The sequence below is a fragment of the Arctopsyche grandis genome, chromosome 2 (genome assembly GCF_051622035.1).
Source record: "Arctopsyche grandis isolate Sample6627 chromosome 2, ASM5162203v2, whole genome shotgun sequence".
Taxonomy (NCBI): Eukaryota; Metazoa; Arthropoda; class Insecta; order Trichoptera; family Hydropsychidae; genus Arctopsyche; species Arctopsyche grandis.
Genome location: NC_135356.1, coordinates 214,933 through 232,001, shown reverse-complemented (window position 1 = coordinate 232,001; position 17,069 = coordinate 214,933). Strand labels below are relative to the sequence as shown.

General features: G+C 32.9%; 1 protein-coding gene across 3 annotated transcripts; it reads right to left on the bottom strand.

Moving 5' to 3' along the window:
* Positions 1 to 4,293: 4,293 nt before the first annotated feature.
* Positions 4,294 to 15,466, bottom strand: LOC143922240 (lipopolysaccharide-induced tumor necrosis factor-alpha factor homolog). 3 transcript variants are annotated; one of them, XR_013261574.1, is made up of 5 exons: positions 13,970 to 14,092; positions 9,596 to 9,766; positions 7,872 to 8,025; positions 6,857 to 7,746; positions 5,975 to 6,640 (listed from the first exon to the last, which is right to left on the bottom strand). XR_013261574.1 is itself a non-coding variant. In XM_077445463.1 (4 exons), exons 2-4 carry the CDS (start codon positions 9,759 to 9,761, stop codon positions 7,641 to 7,643), a joined length of 426 nt encoding a protein of 141 aa, XP_077301589.1. In that variant the 5' UTR covers positions 9,762 to 9,766; positions 13,970 to 14,092; the 3' UTR covers positions 4,294 to 7,640. The 3 variants fall into 3 exon arrangements, 2 of the variants coding, with proteins under 2 accessions (XP_077301589.1, XP_077301590.1); XM_077445463.1 differs by having other exon boundaries at positions 4,294 to 7,746; XM_077445464.1 differs by lacking the exon at positions 13,970 to 14,092 and adding an exon at positions 15,399 to 15,466 and having other exon boundaries at positions 5,983 to 7,746.
* Positions 15,467 to 17,069: the final 1,603 nt, after the last annotated feature.

The following is a 17,069-nucleotide window of genomic DNA, read 5'->3' as shown; positions in this document are numbered from 1 at the left end:
CGCCCCTGTATACATAGCAACGCAGAATTCGAAAACGTAATTTAATAGAGGCATTTATTTGTTCATTCATTAACTAGCTACCATTAATTCAATCAATTCATTATCATTACTTTATTTTCCCGTTAATATCTCCTTTGCCGTACTAATTCGAGAAAATATTAACCATTCAGCACACATCACTTGACTACGCATAGTAGAAACATGCTCTCAAAAATTATCAATAAAAAGTTATCCAACAACTTTCATGCATCTCATAATTAGATATCGGACATTTTTGCCCATTTTGCACATTGACGTTCATTGTTAATTGTTCACTGTGCTTTGTCTAATTTTATGAAGAACCTTTTTTTTTGCACTCTAGCTTTGTAAATAAACCAAAAACGCCCCGATTCCTGGAAAAAGCACGCTTCCTATCCGCCCTTTACTCATAGTATACATACATTTTAGTATAACAAATTGCAATTATCGGTCTGTGTTTCGATAATATTGAATCGACTATTGAATTTTAATTTGCTTCCATTCCTTCTTTAGAAACACCATTTTTTTATGAATTCAAAAGGGGTGGTTAAGCAGCAGAAATTGCTCTTAAGCTAAACGAAACAATGTTAGTGATGCAATGGTTATTTCAAAATCTTCCTGCTGGGGTTAAGAAAAACTCAAATATGAAGAAATTCATATACAGAACCTCTTCAGTTGATAAAGACCAACTCAAGACATTAATTGAATCAGAATCGCGCACAATTTGAAAGCTTGCACAAAAGCTATCTGGATTTCACATTTGAATTTCATAAACCGCAATTGTTTCCCTAGCAGCGTATTTATATAAAATTGAATGTCTATTTGTCTGTCTGTCTCGTATAGGCTCCTAAACCTATCAACCGAATACGATGGAACTTTCAGGATTTGTTGTATGCATGTTCGGGAAGCTTACTGTGAAAAAAACGGGAATAAACCTCTTAATAATAATATTCGTAATTAAGATTTTACCGACGCGAAAGTTCGAAGCGCCATTGTGTAGTCAAGGAAATGTGTTCGTTGGTACATAATCACGTCACTTGAAATGGGAACGGGAACGGGAATTGCATGCCTTCCCACAATCGTAAAATGTACAAATATGGGTCATCGTAATACAGTCATGCAAAGACAGTCGATTCTATGCAAATTCAGCGCAAAAACAATGTGCAGGGCAAAAAATTGCAACGTTTACAGAAGATATGCACATCCGCAGTTTGCAGGTCAACCCTGACCAACGTATCGATAAAGTCGTTTGTGGGAATATTGTTTTCGTTTGCGTAGCGATCGTCAACCTTTCGTGCGTGGACCGATTGTGTAATTAGCATCGAGCTCATCATCAGCTCACAAGTCAAATTGGACGCGTAATAAAGTAGTCGCAAACGCGGGGTCACCCAATTGGGCAACCGTGATGTCACTGCTCCACACAACCATTCCAAATTCCACACAAACTTAACCTTTTCGACTCCAACGGCGATCAAATACTTCTCGACGATGGTCCTATCATATCATACATATGAACATGATGCTTCCTGCACTCAATCATGTCAATTGGATATGCTGCAAACACTATTGTACATACATACATACATAGATAGGTATGTATAAATCTAAAAGCCCTCATCAAATATCTATCGTATGTGTCGTATATTATTTTAAGCCCAGTCTCTATTATTTACCAATGGACTCATTAAAGATATAGGTATGTATTATACATATTTAAAATCTAAATTATTATAGTCTGAAAATTCGGTTGCCTTGATAATACAATTGACCCATCAGTTATACAACTCGAATAAATGAGCAATTTACCAAGTAGTGATACACGGAAGAATATATATCTACATATGTATATTGCCTTAGAGCTTGTACCTATTAAATAATTTAATTATTTAATATTTTGAAATAATTGAAAAGATTAAAATTTAAAAATAATTGAATTAATTATGATTTTAAAATAATTGAAATATTTAAAATGTTAAAACAAAATAATTTAAATTTCAAATGAAATATGTAAGTTAATTCAAATTTTAATAAATGAGTGAAATGATATACATATGTATATGTATATTTTACTTATATTGTATTATATACTATGTAGTAAGATTTACCTGTAAAAAGCAGGATTTACCAATTCAATGCTTTTACAGTAAAATATTATATAAACTTGTATGATCTTTTGTCATTTATATAGAATATATATATATATATATATGTATATACAGATAGGTAGGTATGTAGGTAGTTTTTTTCATATTGAGCAAGTAAATGTAAATATTTGATAAAAATTCGACCGCATGCGGATCGAATACAGGACCAACAGACTTCATTTAATTTTTTTTATTTATTTAATAACTTAATATGTCAACACCCATGCGATGATATTTCATCGGGTACAACACTAGTGTGGAATGGAATCTTATCTAGGGCCGGATCGGCAGTAAATCAGGTAATTGTATTATTAGTCACATCACGATCGCCCAAAAGACAATTTTTGCCATGAAAATCGCGAATACGGAATATTTGGCACTCGAGTTCTAGTTAATATGATAGTTATCGTTAGTATGATGGACTTTTCTGCTGCCAGATGTTCCGTTATACAGATTTTAGTGAGTTTTCATACATATATAGATAATCACCGAACCGTAAATCAATATAATAAGTGTATTTTTTTTTATTCTTATAGTGAGTAGTCATGTACACATAACGCTCAATTACAAATAATTATACCACGAATAGTGGCGAGCACTCGAATTGAAGAAATCAGCAGTGTGTGTGGGCTGTTGAAAGTTGAAAATCGCGAGCCGAAGTTTGAGATTCTCCGACGAATCCCTGGTACAACGGAACAGACATTACAATTTTTGAATGCAATATCATAACGACACGCTTGCGCTAGTTTATACAGAAGCAGATGCGAATGACGCTCAATCGATGCGGAACCATGCAAATGCACGCGCCTCTGAATAAATGACCTAACATTATTGTAACCTACCTACCTTGGCGGAGCTGACCGAGACCACTTTTCCGTATAACCAATTGACCCCTCCAATAAGAACTCTATTGTTACCATTCATTACATAATCTCACTCCCCTCCCCCCCCTATAACACATCATCTTATAAATGGTGCAGCATCCCCCACATATCATACATAGCAGCAGTGCCTAGCTTGTACACAATATTACTATCAATCAACGTTCTAATAGAGACATTTCAATGATAACAAAAGCCCAATTCAAACAAAATGTTCTTTGTTGACAAACATTTGGAATAAGCTTTCAATTTGAATATTTGAGTATTTTATGTACACATTTCTTATACATTATGTAGTTCGTGTCCATCATTTATAATTTTTGATAAGGGATTCAAATTTATTTTATTGATTTAAAAATACATAATAAAAAAACATATATTTGTAAGAATTACGTTTATTAAATAAATATGTATGTATACGAATAACAGTATATAATCATGATCAAATTAGATTGTATTAAAAAATGTTTAAATATTAAATTAATAAATGGAGGTATTCAAACAAAAATTGTGTACATATACACATATGTGTATATGTACGTATGTATGTATTACAGCAAATGCGTCAATTCAATGAATGTATACATACTAATTTGTTCAAAAGCAATGAAATACACCTGATTTATATTTAAATATCCAAAAAGGTATGTAATCAAACTCTTCAATTTATATTTAAATTGCATAAATTTCACATCAAATAGTACTAGAAGCATTGCTTCCTAACCTAACCCGGACACGAAAAACGTGATAGAACTAGGAACAAACTACACAACGTTATCAAATATTACACACCAAGATTAAGCTTGTTTGCAAACATGAAATGTACATATGAATACACCGATTAATAAGTGTATACATTTTCCAAATTTTACGCATTCACTGTTTTACGTACAATTAAAAAAGTAGACAAATATACATATATTCAATAAAATCTGTAATAGTAGTTGCTAAGATATATTGTTATAAAATTACACACGCACACAATTTATAAGCTCCATAAGGAATCATGATGCAACAGTTATTACATATGTAACTCAACTATGTATTATATGTATTAATGTATAGTGTGTGGGGGGTGTAAAATTTTAAAATTAAATTTAACACGTGATTCTTTTCGACTTTCATTCACCCTTTAAATCTATGCAACTTTACTCCCTTAGAGAAAGAATAGAAAAAATACCGGCATACGTATACCACCCTTGTATGGAAGAAGCGATGGAGGAATGTGAAGGACATTTTTTTTTTTTTTTGAAAGATAAATTAAAGTAGTGTGTACTCCCAAAAATATACTGGGAGACATTCGAGTATTCCTTTTGACACTTTACATAAAAATAATTTCAATAATATTAGCAATACACCAAAGTGTCTAATTGAAGCAAAAGTGTCAGAGCGAGAAAATTAAGCGTTTTATATTAATATTTCTTAAATTAAATGAATACACATAATATTATACTTCATTTTCTTCAACGATATACAAAAGAAGAGATTGAACAAAAAAATAACTGGGACACAAGATCGATCAATATTCCTACTACAATATATACATAAAAAATCAACAGAATTTGAGTACAATATAATAAAACGTAATCATCTATGAAATGATTTTAAGGCACATATCAAAAACGATACATTTGGTAAAGGTGTGTTTGTAAGATTCACCAGCAATTATATATATATATATCATAATATTGTACACCTAGCGATACATTTTGACACATATACATATATTCTGATTGTACATTTTTATTGCATCAACATATCCATGTATGTAGATATATATTTCTTAGATATCATTTTAGTTTAGAATTAAAATAATCTCAAATTGGCATGGATCAGTAAAAATCAAAACGAAATCGAACATCGAAAAAAGCCAATTAAATTTGAAAGTTTAAAATATGCATTAAGTCATATATATGTATGTATATACTGCTACCAATTAGTAATAAGAGCACTGTCGTGATGCGAACATACATATGTACACGCGTACTAATGCGTATTTAACTCGAAAATCCCACCGGTCAATCACCGTGTGGTCTCTCATCTATTCGAACAAGGATATTCTTCGTTGTACATAATATCAAAACTTTAAAAGGCTAAATCTACATATGTATGTATAATCAATAAAATGCAAAGAGCTGCTGCAATTCTCGATTGGTACTTATTCTACGCCAAGGCCTCTTAACCTACACATTCATATGCATTGAACTGAGGCAACATTGCATTAAATGTAATACTTTGGTTTCAAATCAATTTAACAAATTTTTAAAATGTCGCCAAATTCTTATTCCATTTTATTTTATTTTCATATAATTTGATTTAACAGCACAGTACAATAATACCGAACTTGTTCATTTCAAATGAGAATACCTGAAAGATGAGCTGCTATTACATGTTATAATCTCAACACACACGCACACTGAATAGCAATGTTAATCGATCCATAGGTTAAGAGCCCTTGTTATATATATATATATTATTATACATAATAATGGTATTATTTCTAATCAAAATGCTAAAAATTCAACGACAGGCGATAACAGGATAATGAATGCGAAAAAGTTCACAATCGAATGAGAGCCGACACGGCAGGTAAGAAAAAGATAAAAAAAAAATGCATTTGAAATCTACAATGCAATATATAATATGCATCCGTCAAACTGCACTTGGGTATTATAAGGCTTACACGTATATGTATGTATATGTTTGTGTCGGATTTCATTCGAGTGCATCGTAATATTTAAATTTATGACAGCTACTATGTATGTATTAATAATATATGTATGTATATAAATATTGATAGAAAAATATGCGTGTATTTAATATTCACGCGCATTGTCACAACGACCAAAAACATTCGTCAGTAAAATGAAACAGAAGTTAGATATTTTTTGTAAAATAATTAGGTAAATTTACAAGCACCATATTTTTTTTAGCTTTTTCATATACATATGTATTATATATTCGAGTGCTCATAAATTCTTTTGGACATAAACCTTTTTATACATTATTCAAATTGAATGGAAAATTTTAAATACATATGTGTATGCACAAAGTGTGATCAAAAAATGTATGATAACTAGGGATTGCAAAAATACCGAAATTTCAAAACAAGAACGATACCGGTATTATTATTTAAAACATTGCTTCCGATATCATGAGCACTGCTTTCATGTTTATTGAAAAATACGCCAAGCTCAAACATTCAAATACAGGATATTCGGGTACAAAATTGTTAAGTGGGTACGTCTCAAGTATGAAAGGATTATAATGTTTCGTAGAAACTAGTTTTTTTTTGCAATTCCGACCTAAGCTTATCTGATGCCCAATCATTTCTCACTGGAGATGCAAACGAAGAGTCAACCATCAGCTGGGGAATTAGTTGTTGTTGAAAACAAATGATATATTTTTTTCCATACACTAATTAGAAAATTAGGCCGTCATTTAAAAAATATCTTATTTCAAATAAAATTGAATAGGTTTGCGAACTTGAGAGCGAAAATGTTGCCGAATATTGTATATTTAACTACACTAATTAGAAAATTAGGCCGTCATTTAAAAAAATATCTTATTTCAAATAACATTGAATAGGTTTGCGAACTTGAGAGCGAAAATGTTGCCGAATATTGTATATTTAACTACACTAATTAGAAAATTAGGCCGTCATTTAAAAAAATATCTTATTTCAAATAACATTGAATAGGTTAATAGGCGAACTTGAGAGCGAAAATGTTGCCGAATATTGTATATTTAACGATATTTGTTTCGATATCGTTTTTGTAGTTTTTAGCCATGGAGATATGTAAAAATCGATACTATCAGTATTTCTTTTTTTAATACCGGTTTTACCAAAGGCTTATTTTCGTTCAAATATCGATACTACCGGTTTCGGTACTTTCGGTATTGCAATTCCTATGTATATCTTTATTGGTAACAATATGTCGATTTCTCTTTCAACTACTCCCATTTATTGCATCGCACAAATTACTATAAATAGATTTAAGGCAAAAAGGTATTGGATGAAGAGGAGCTGATACCCGAAGGTCTGGTGGAAGGAAACCAAAATAATTAGGCAAATGGAAGATCAGATCAAAATACAATAGGCAAAGCTGTCGTTCTTATAACTGTGCTATTGGACGGAGGGAGGATCGTTTCATACATTTTCAAAATGTTAAAACTAAACTATGTATGTAAGTTGACTTGTTGAAATTATTATGAACGGAAGACAGTCGGACACGAGATACATCCGACTCAAAGCTACTGAGTTGAGTCTGATTGTGGCCACAAACCAGTTTTACAATATTTATGTTTTTTTTAGCAAATTTTTTGATCACACTTCGCATACATATATACAAATATAAGCGATACAGTGAAGTTTCGATGGTTTTGAAATAAACATGAAAAATTTCTATATGTATAACACTATATACATAAGTACACTATATATGTATATATATATATATATATAATTTCTAGCAGTAAATATTTAGTATGTGATGGTGGTGTTTCATAATAGGTTTTGTTCACTCGTGGAAATTGTAAAGTAAAGTTGGTGTTCCGTTTCGTTGAACATGCGGCCTGAGAATGAGCATGTTTTGTTTTATCGACGGAAGCGGCCGAGGTACGCCTTGCAATTGGGACAGGAGTGATGGATGTCCATGCATTCGTCGATGCAGCACGGAATCAGGCAGCAGCCGAACCAGCATCTGAAAAATACGGTCACAATGCATTTTACAATAGAAGCGTGCGCTTGCTTTGGCTTTGCTTGCCAGTGGTACTAGTGAAGTGCCAAGTGAATCGAATACAATTAAACTATGACTTTTATACTCACCCCACTAGAGCGATAACGATACCGGATATGTAAGCGATAATTCCCGGTTCGGTTTTCGTTTTCGTGTCGATTTCGGCGTGACAGCTCGGGCATATGGTGTGAGTAGGTTGGGGTCCCACGGGAACCACCGTCGTCACTATAGCTGGACCCGCATCTACACAATCAGTTGCCAAACAGAGTTGGAGTTGAGTCGCACACACATACATATGTTTGCTTTCACATTATAACATTTACTAACAGTTCTATTATGCAAAACTACATTCATATACGAAAAAAATAGCAATAAAACAACTTGCGCATCAGCTCTTACATTAATGAAATACTTGTACGTACATATATCATCCCCTGTATATGTATATATGCATAGGGATTCTACATGTATTGACAGTATTACTTACATATATAAAAGTGCAACCAAAAACAAAAAAAGAAAAGGACCGACGTTACACTTACAGATAAATCGCTCACGGGACAAATAACTACGCGACAAATAAATAACGCGACATTACGCTTACGGAATTATTAAAATAACGAACAAAGACGTTATTTTTTTATGCAAGAATCATTCCAAAACTCAATTAAACGTATCGTGACGAATTAACACACTATCCTACCACAGATAAATAAATAAAATATATACAAACCAGTTTAATCTAAATTTTATCACCAAGTATAAATATAAATTCTTCGTATTAATAAGAATTTTCGTTCAGTTACAATAATTTTTTTAATTGGTGTTAATTATAAATTCTTTATACGATAATACTGTCCTGTGGGCGATTTATCTGTGAGAGTAATGTCCACGAACGAGTTGTCGCGCGAGTGAAATGTCGTGCGCGTAACGTTGTTGAGTGAAAGGTCTGTGAGCAATTTGTCGCGGAACCGTTTGAAATTCACAATTGTCTGAATATCACTTATGAATGTAAAAGTTGGACAGAAAGTACAAGTTTTGCAATAATGGGCTAATTTACAATAAAGAAACTTATTAGGGCGAAAACACACTGAGTGGTAGGGCACGACACGTCCTTTTGCTCACCGCTGTGACCGTTTCACAGTGGGGGGTTCCCCAAACCGCATTCGGGTGAAGTTGCACGTGCAGAGTTGGTATGTTTGGGAGGTCGCACGTGTATGCATATTCATATGCAACAGAGATCAGACAAGTTTCTCCTACATTTCTTCCAATATGGGATTCACCGTTAACGACCTCTGTCAAGCAAGAATAAATACAAGGATAAAATATCACCGGAAACACTCCAGGGGGTGATTTTTGGGACTGTGAACCATGTATTATATATGCTGCAGTTTTTTCGCATGTTTTCGTGCCACTTACCACTCAGTGTGTCTTCGCCCTAAATGTTCTCGATCATGTGTAGGTATATACATATGTATGTATATTGGCGTTTCCCAAACAGCAGTGCGCGAAAAAGTATTTATTATTTTCATCTTTTGCCAAACGTTGCATTCAATGGTTTCCTACATATATTAGTTTGTGTCGAATAAACTAAATCTAAATGGAAAAAAAATTAAATGGATACCATGTTTACTGGAGAATTATTCAGTAATAACAAATAACAAACACGAATAATGACATGACAAACGATAGCAAAAAACGCAACAGGAATAAAATCGCCAGCTACATATATATATATATATATATTTTTATACAATTGGTGATTAGTCGCAGTAGTGTACGGCGAAGAATCGCAAGTCGGCATGATATTTACCGTTGTGTTGAGGAGGCACGTATGGACTGGAAGGTGCTACTCCACCGACGGCCTGAGCATAGCTCGGCGGGGGCGCAGACGGGGGCGGAACGTTGAAGCCATAGCTCGGAACACCCATCTGTTGATTGTTGTAGTTGTAAGACGGAGCCGCCTCTTTGTTATTCATGCTTGCTGAAAAATTTGCAAACAAAACACATTCATCGAGTACGTTATTATATAAACAGTGACGCACGTAACCCCAGATTACATACATACATATGTTAGCCTCAACACAAAAACTCCTCTATGCAAATTATCATATCACATTCACATTCTTTTCATATATCATTGGATTTCTTAAATGTTTCAGAAAATACTTCAAGTAATATTTGGGGTTGGTTAATATGTTAACGAAAAACCAATAACCATCAAACTAATCATGCTGCAATGTGCAATTCGCGGATTGCACATACACTGTGAGGACGTAAAATATTTATTATTACTTTTATTCAATGATTTCTTATTTATGTAACTACATATAAAATATTACTAGTGTTTTTACCCGGCTCCGCTCGGTATTTGTAATATATGTAACCTGCTTAAACATGGATAAATACTAACAGAGTCTCTTTAGAAATTATAAATTAGATTACAATATACATAATTTAATGGAACGTCTTTAATAATATTACTGTTAAGTTTTGCTATCCATAACATGACGTTGATAAATACTGTTATCGTCTAAAAAATATAATAATTTCCATTGACCCTTTGAATGCTGACCAACGCTGATCGGCGTTTTGTCAACAAGTCCGAGAGCTTGAAATATGTAAAAAGTAAACAAGAATACTACCCGTTAGCATTGAAAAAAAAAATGCATTGAACATTGTAATTCGTTTTAATGTTTATAAAGACTGGTTTACACCGGAATTTCTGCATTTATAACCATAGCAGAATTTCTCGATGGAAATCCGTAACTGCCGAGTATTTTAAATTGTGGCTTGGCATTTAGATTGCATGAGCATTACATTTTAACAACAATGAAGAAGAAGGAACGAGTTTTGGAAAAATACATTCATTAATAGGCTTATTTTATATTGTTTCAATATACATACATATGTATATATTGGATAGTCTAAACACACCTTTACAAAACTCGAAATCCTCGGCGGTAATTATTAGCTACAATTTATATACCTGCTTTCTATTGGATTTCTAAATAATTCTGGTTGGAAATTTTCAGCGTGGCGGGCTTTCATAAACATGAAAATTATTTATAAATTATACCATCTCCCATATTGGAGAAAATGCGACAACCAGGGCCACTGATATTTTTGAACCCCCCCCCCCATTCATTTTAAAAATTCAAAATCATAAAGAGAAGACTTTAAAAAAAAATATGTATTATACAAATAAAAATATTTGATATTTATTTTCTTTGAAAATTAGTAAAGGCTTTTTTTGGGGCCTCGGAATGGGCCTTTTCTACCAAAATTTACAATTTACAAATTATTATCATTGTCCACAATATGACCGTGAGCCAATAATAAATGACATTAATACACCTATTTTATTCCAAAAACTGTTGGTGTATCATATAGTAAATAAATAAAAATATATGGCTTTGTAAAATCCTAATGAAAAACCATATAGTGAAAAGCATGGTAAAAAACGATGATAGTATTCTGGAGGCCAGGGGTCCAGATGAAGCACGGGCTTTTAAAATTTAGGGGCCCAAAAGGTTTTCAAATGAAAATACTAGACAATTTTCAATGTCTTCTTAAATTATTCATATGACTATTTAAAATTGTCTAGTCGAAATTTAATATGCGACAAATTGCGTGTCGAATTTTCACCCATCTGTTCTCCTTCTCATGACATTCGTTAGTTTTCGGTAAAAATAATTTGCATATGTACATATGATACGTATCTATCAAAACGATGTTCAAATAAAATGTCTTTGAAATATGTACATATGTAATTGCATACTTTGCGACTTTGAAGGCGAACGAAAAGAACATTTAAATTACATATGAGTTATACATAATTACCAATTTAATGTTAATAACGAAAATACTAAAAGAGGGGCCGTTTTCTAACATTTGTATGCACGCCCCAATTTTCCTACTTACGTCAATGCTGTACATACGTATGTAGAATTAGTAAAAAATAAATCAAGTATTCACATATGTAGCCGAAGTACTATCCTTTTTTTTCTCATTACTAATTTACTGTATGTACATATGTTTGGAAATGAGACATAGCATGAGAAAGAAAATAACAAGAATGGCCAATAAGATGAAATGGCGGGCCCCATACATCCTGCTTTTATGGAGATGACATATAATTATTAATTTATTAACATACATATATAAATATAATTTCTATATACATACATATGTACGTACCCTGATAAGACTAATTATTTTGCAACAAATAACAAATTTAGACTATCCAAATTTGTGAGATTTGTGAGAAGGGATGATCATGATGATGATGAATCGCTGCAACAATTAAGTTAGATAAATTAAAAAGTGAGTTGGATTTAGCCATAAGCGATAAAAGTAGTCGTAAAAATCGAGAAAATCAAATATATGTATATATATTTTTAATGTGGTCGGATAATGTTGAACCCACGACCTTTCTACATACAATCGCAGCTATGCTGTGGCTATACATATATTTATAGTTCTCATTAAACAATTAAAATCTGACAAAAAGAGAGGGCCGAAATAGTCTTAACAAAAAAATGTTCATTTTTACAATTGTGCGGGTTATTATTAAAGTGAAATAAGTCATTTAAGGTACCAAAAATACCATAATTTTACAAAGCAATCGTAAAATTCCACCAGTATAGGAAAGATTTTACAGATCTACAACAAGGCTATGAATCATAATGTATGTACATATATTTTTATGTAGTATCAAAATAATTTTAAAACAAATTTACGCAAAAGTTCGATTATCTCAAACGAAATATTATATGACTTTCATAATAATCGGAACATACATATATACGTATATATGTATGTAGTTAGGAACTTGAAAAGTGCGCTTAAAAATGCATTGTTGAATTTAATCATTTTCATTGTCACTCTCAATTTCATCATCTCTGTTGCTATATTTATCCATACACTGTTAATTTGGTGCAAAAGTTTCTTGTTTTCTTTATAAAATTTTAAACATGATATAATTTTATTATAATTAAAATACACCTCAGACAGTGGAGATTTTCAATTTATTTATTTCGTCCACTGTCCGCTGATCATGGAAAATATTCGGTGCTACTTTAGTATGCGGTTTACCTTTGAATCGCAGTCCACTATTTTTTTTATTACAATTTCTGGTTTGCCCCATAATGTTATTGAAGTATTTCAATCAAAATATACAAATTTGAATTGAATAGGGCCAACCTTAACTTAACCTTGTGAAAATATTGATGAAATAAAACTTTTAAAAATAAGATATCTTAGCAGCCAACACCTTTTTATTTAAGGGTCAGAATAGGTGGTTACATACAGTTAAGGTTGGCCCTATTATTCAGGCTCAGTGTCACACGCGAGAACTGAAAAACGTGAAGGCAGATCGCACACTAAAGTGGATATGTGAAGGTAGACCGCATACTTAAGTAGCACCAAATATTCTTTCTACATTGGCATTTTGGCCAGGTATTGCAACTCCAAGCATCTCATCTCGTAAGAGAACCGCGTGAAATTATTGTCAAAATTGGAAAAGAGGACATTATGGGGAGAATTGTGTTAAAAAAGAGACGGCTGTTGGCAGCCCTAGGAGGAAAGGAACATATTTAAGGCTACTGACCACTAAACGTCAAGATACGATTATAGAAGAGACTTTTCTTGTAATAAAAAGAAAAGTCTAGTGAAATGAATGAAAAGATTTTTGTGTTTTGGAATATTTATTATTATTAATATAATATATAATATAAATATATATATATATATATATATATATATATATATATATATATATATATATATATATATATATATATATATATGTATATAATAATAATACTGATGCTGATGCTGTCTCTTTGTCTCTAGTAATTGAATATAAAATGTACGAATTGAACAAAAGTGATTGAAACTCGATATATGACACATTTTGGATAAATTTCCGTTTTGAAAGTTTGATATGGTTTGATATCCTCATTTCCAAATTGGCGACAATTGCGTAATAACAGGCAGGCAGGCAGGCAGGCAATAGAAACATGAGAATGAGCGAGGACCTTGACGATGGCGTGAGTGTGTATGGGCGTTACCAAAACTAATGTATTTTATTTTTAGCGGTGACCTCAATCGCGTGGGCTTGCCGTCCCTCTCAGGAGTCGGAGTCGGGGACACGGAGGGAGGGAGGGAGGGGAGGAAACGTTACCTACGGCGCTGCGCCCCCTTGGACAGATCCAGAGAGAAGAATGCGGCGAACGATGACAGAACACGGCAAACACACGACAACCGCACGCCCCGCCCCGCCCCTCCTTTCACGACCTCACCGTATGACGAGATACGGTAAACTGACTTCAACATTTTATTATACGACCATGCTCGGAATCTCTCAACTATTGCGATTGCATCATTTTTTGTTTGCAATTCACTCAATTGTGTTTACAACTATTAACAAAATTAAAAAATATTTTTTCACACCACCAGTTAAGGTGACCATTTTTTCAAAATTCAAAACCGGGACATTTTTAACAAAAATATATTTATAATGTTTGGTGATTACATTCCAAATGTGAATCGCTACCAGGATAACCGCTGCTACGAAAATCAACTTATTTTCTTGAATGCTCTTATAAAAATTTGTCTGCCACGAAAATTCGTCGCACAGGAAAATTTTCGTACAAAAACTCGTATAACCCTCCCTCATCGAAGTGGGGTATTGAGGTGCCCCAATTTTTACGTTTTTCGTAATAACTATGTGGCTTTCAAAGCTATGCACTATTTATTTCTTATATTCCTAGAATGCTGCACTACAAGAAATTTATTTTAATAGATTTTTTATGATTTAGAAAAGGGGTACATCGTAAAAAAATACATTTATACATTTCTACGTTCCAAAGTATGATTTAACGGCGGTAGCGATAAGTCATGTTTTTGACTGTTCGCTTGCATATTCTTGTTGATTGATGAATCAGCGGGAGAGAAAGAGGCAGCTATATTTTCTCAAGCTATTGTTTTCGTCACCTTTGGCGCGTGGCTATTGATTCATGTAGTCGCCTGTTAGTCTTACCTATGTACGTTTGCATGTCGATGTTTGTCGTTATTTTTTAATACAAAAATAGTCAAAAACATGCTATAGGACTAAAACTTTTTTATGTTAATGTATAAAATGATTAATAATATAAGGGTCTTACTCGACCCCGGTTTGGGACACTCGTTCGATCTCGACGCTCCGTCCTTCAAAGAATAAAAAAGCATTTGATGAGCAATATTTGGGCAGTTTTCTGTACGGCAATATTCCTGTGTGACGAATTTTCATGCGACAGGAGACCCGCGCGAGCCTTTTTTCGTAGCGGCGGTTATCCTAATAGCGATTCACATTTGGGATGTAGCCCGTTTAGCATTTCTAAATACTTCAATTATTTACAACGAAGATTAAAAATTCATGGACGCACATTTATGAAAAAAGTAATTCATTTTCTTGAATGCTTATAAAATTCTACACGAGACTGGTTAAGATTATATTAAATGATTAGCAAACATTTTAACGTTTCAACATTCAATTTCGTTTTATCACTGGACGCAACAAGCGTCAAGAACACTTTTAAACAAATCTGCAAAATACCAAAATATATCCATACCTTGATTTTCGCTTGGTGCTCACTGTCGCAACTAGACCTGCGATCGTGATTGTAAATTAATTGTGACTGATGTATCGAACTAATTTATGTTGAATGTATGTACATATGTGTGCGTTTGACTCATCCGAGGATTCACGCAATTGGGCATGTGCAGTGGTGTCACCCTAATGGCCTAATGGTTTCCATGGGTTTCCGGAAACCCGTAGTTAAAAATCAAAAGTTTCCGGAAACCTGTTAGAAATGTAAAATTTCATATAATTTTTTTCAAAAATTATACAAATCTTGAAAATTGTTGTCGACGGTTACAATTTCGAAAAGGTCGCAGTCGATTACATAGCAGTTCAAGTTCGGAACAAAAGTACGTTTATTAATATCTACTATGTACATATGTATGCATTACTAGAAGATCGTTCAATGTAAATTTTGAGCTGTAATTTGGGTATTTTGAGCTCATTATTATTTAACATTTAAAACAATTTTTGTCGAAATATTTTGGAGGTATTATTACGATTTTATGTTGGTGTTTGAGTAGCTGATTTCTGTTTCGAGTAGCTGGCTGGCGCTCGCTGTGACCGTGAAGTACTGCCTGCGCCTCGACGCGGGTCGGCACTACACTACAAATGTATAACAAACACTATTTCAAATTTTATTTGATGCTCCAAATTTTATGCGCAACACATTGCGTGTCCAATTTTCATCCATCTGTACTCCTTCTCACGACATTCAATACTTTCACGTACACTAATAATATGTAATTGTTAAAATAAAATGTCTTTGAAAGATGTATATAATTGCATACTTTGCGACTTTGAAGGCGAGGAAAAGGAACATTTAAATTACATATAAGTGAATTACCAATTTAATTTTAATAATTAAAATACTAAAGGGGGCCTTTTTTTAACATTTGCACGCAGGCCCAAGTGTCCTAGTTACGCCACTAATATACATACATTAATTGTTTTATTGGAAATTGTAGCTACTGACATTGTATGTATGTAGATAAGTTTGTAAGATTATTTCAGTGCATCAACCAGTATGGGTTGACGACAGTTGCGTAGCCAGGATTTTGTCAAGGGGGGGGGGGGGTTGACAGGAAAAAAGGCAAAATAAGTTAATTAATATAAAATCACAATATAGTATGAACAAAATTCAAATAAAATAAAAATAATGAATACTTTAAAAAATTACGAAATTCACAGATCCAATCCAATGGAAAAGTTCCGTTCACTTGTGGCTGTTGTCACAGGAGGTGTTGCTAGAATTTGTAAGTATGTAAATATTGGGGAATACTGAAGGATTGCAAATTGCAATTGCAGCTAGTACGTTTTTTGGTCGATTTTCACTAGTACTTACTATATATTGTCACCACATTTCCAACTCTCCAGATAGAATGCAAGGCCTACAAAATATATCTTTGTTGTAAATTTCCCCCAAAGTCTTTATCTTATTTTTTAAAACACTTGATGGTTGAGAGCTTTTTCCATCAGGAAGCAAAAATTGGAAATTTTCAAGTATTATACATAACAGTTGGGCTGAAAAGTTCGTAGGCTAGCATAGAAAAAATCTTTTTTTTGTTAGAATTTGATTTTATTATTCAATATAGTTGCCTTCAAGGGCGATACAACGATTATAGCGGTCATACAATTTTTCGATACCATTTTTATAGTACGA

Bases quoted from the DNA above. Each gene is read 5' to 3' on its own strand.
- LOC143922240 (XM_077445464.1), bottom strand. From the start codon at position 9,761: ATGAATAACAAAGAGGCGGCTCCGTCTTACAACTACAACAATCAACAG. The intron at 8,026-9,595 runs GTAAATATCATG...CTGATTGTGTAG, and splicing joins CGTGCCTCCTCAACACAACG to ATGCGGGTCCAGCTATAGTG. The intron at 7,747-7,871 runs GTGAGTATAAAA...CGTATTTTTCAG, and splicing joins ATCGTTATCGCTCTAGTGGG to ATGCTGGTTCGGCTGCTGCC.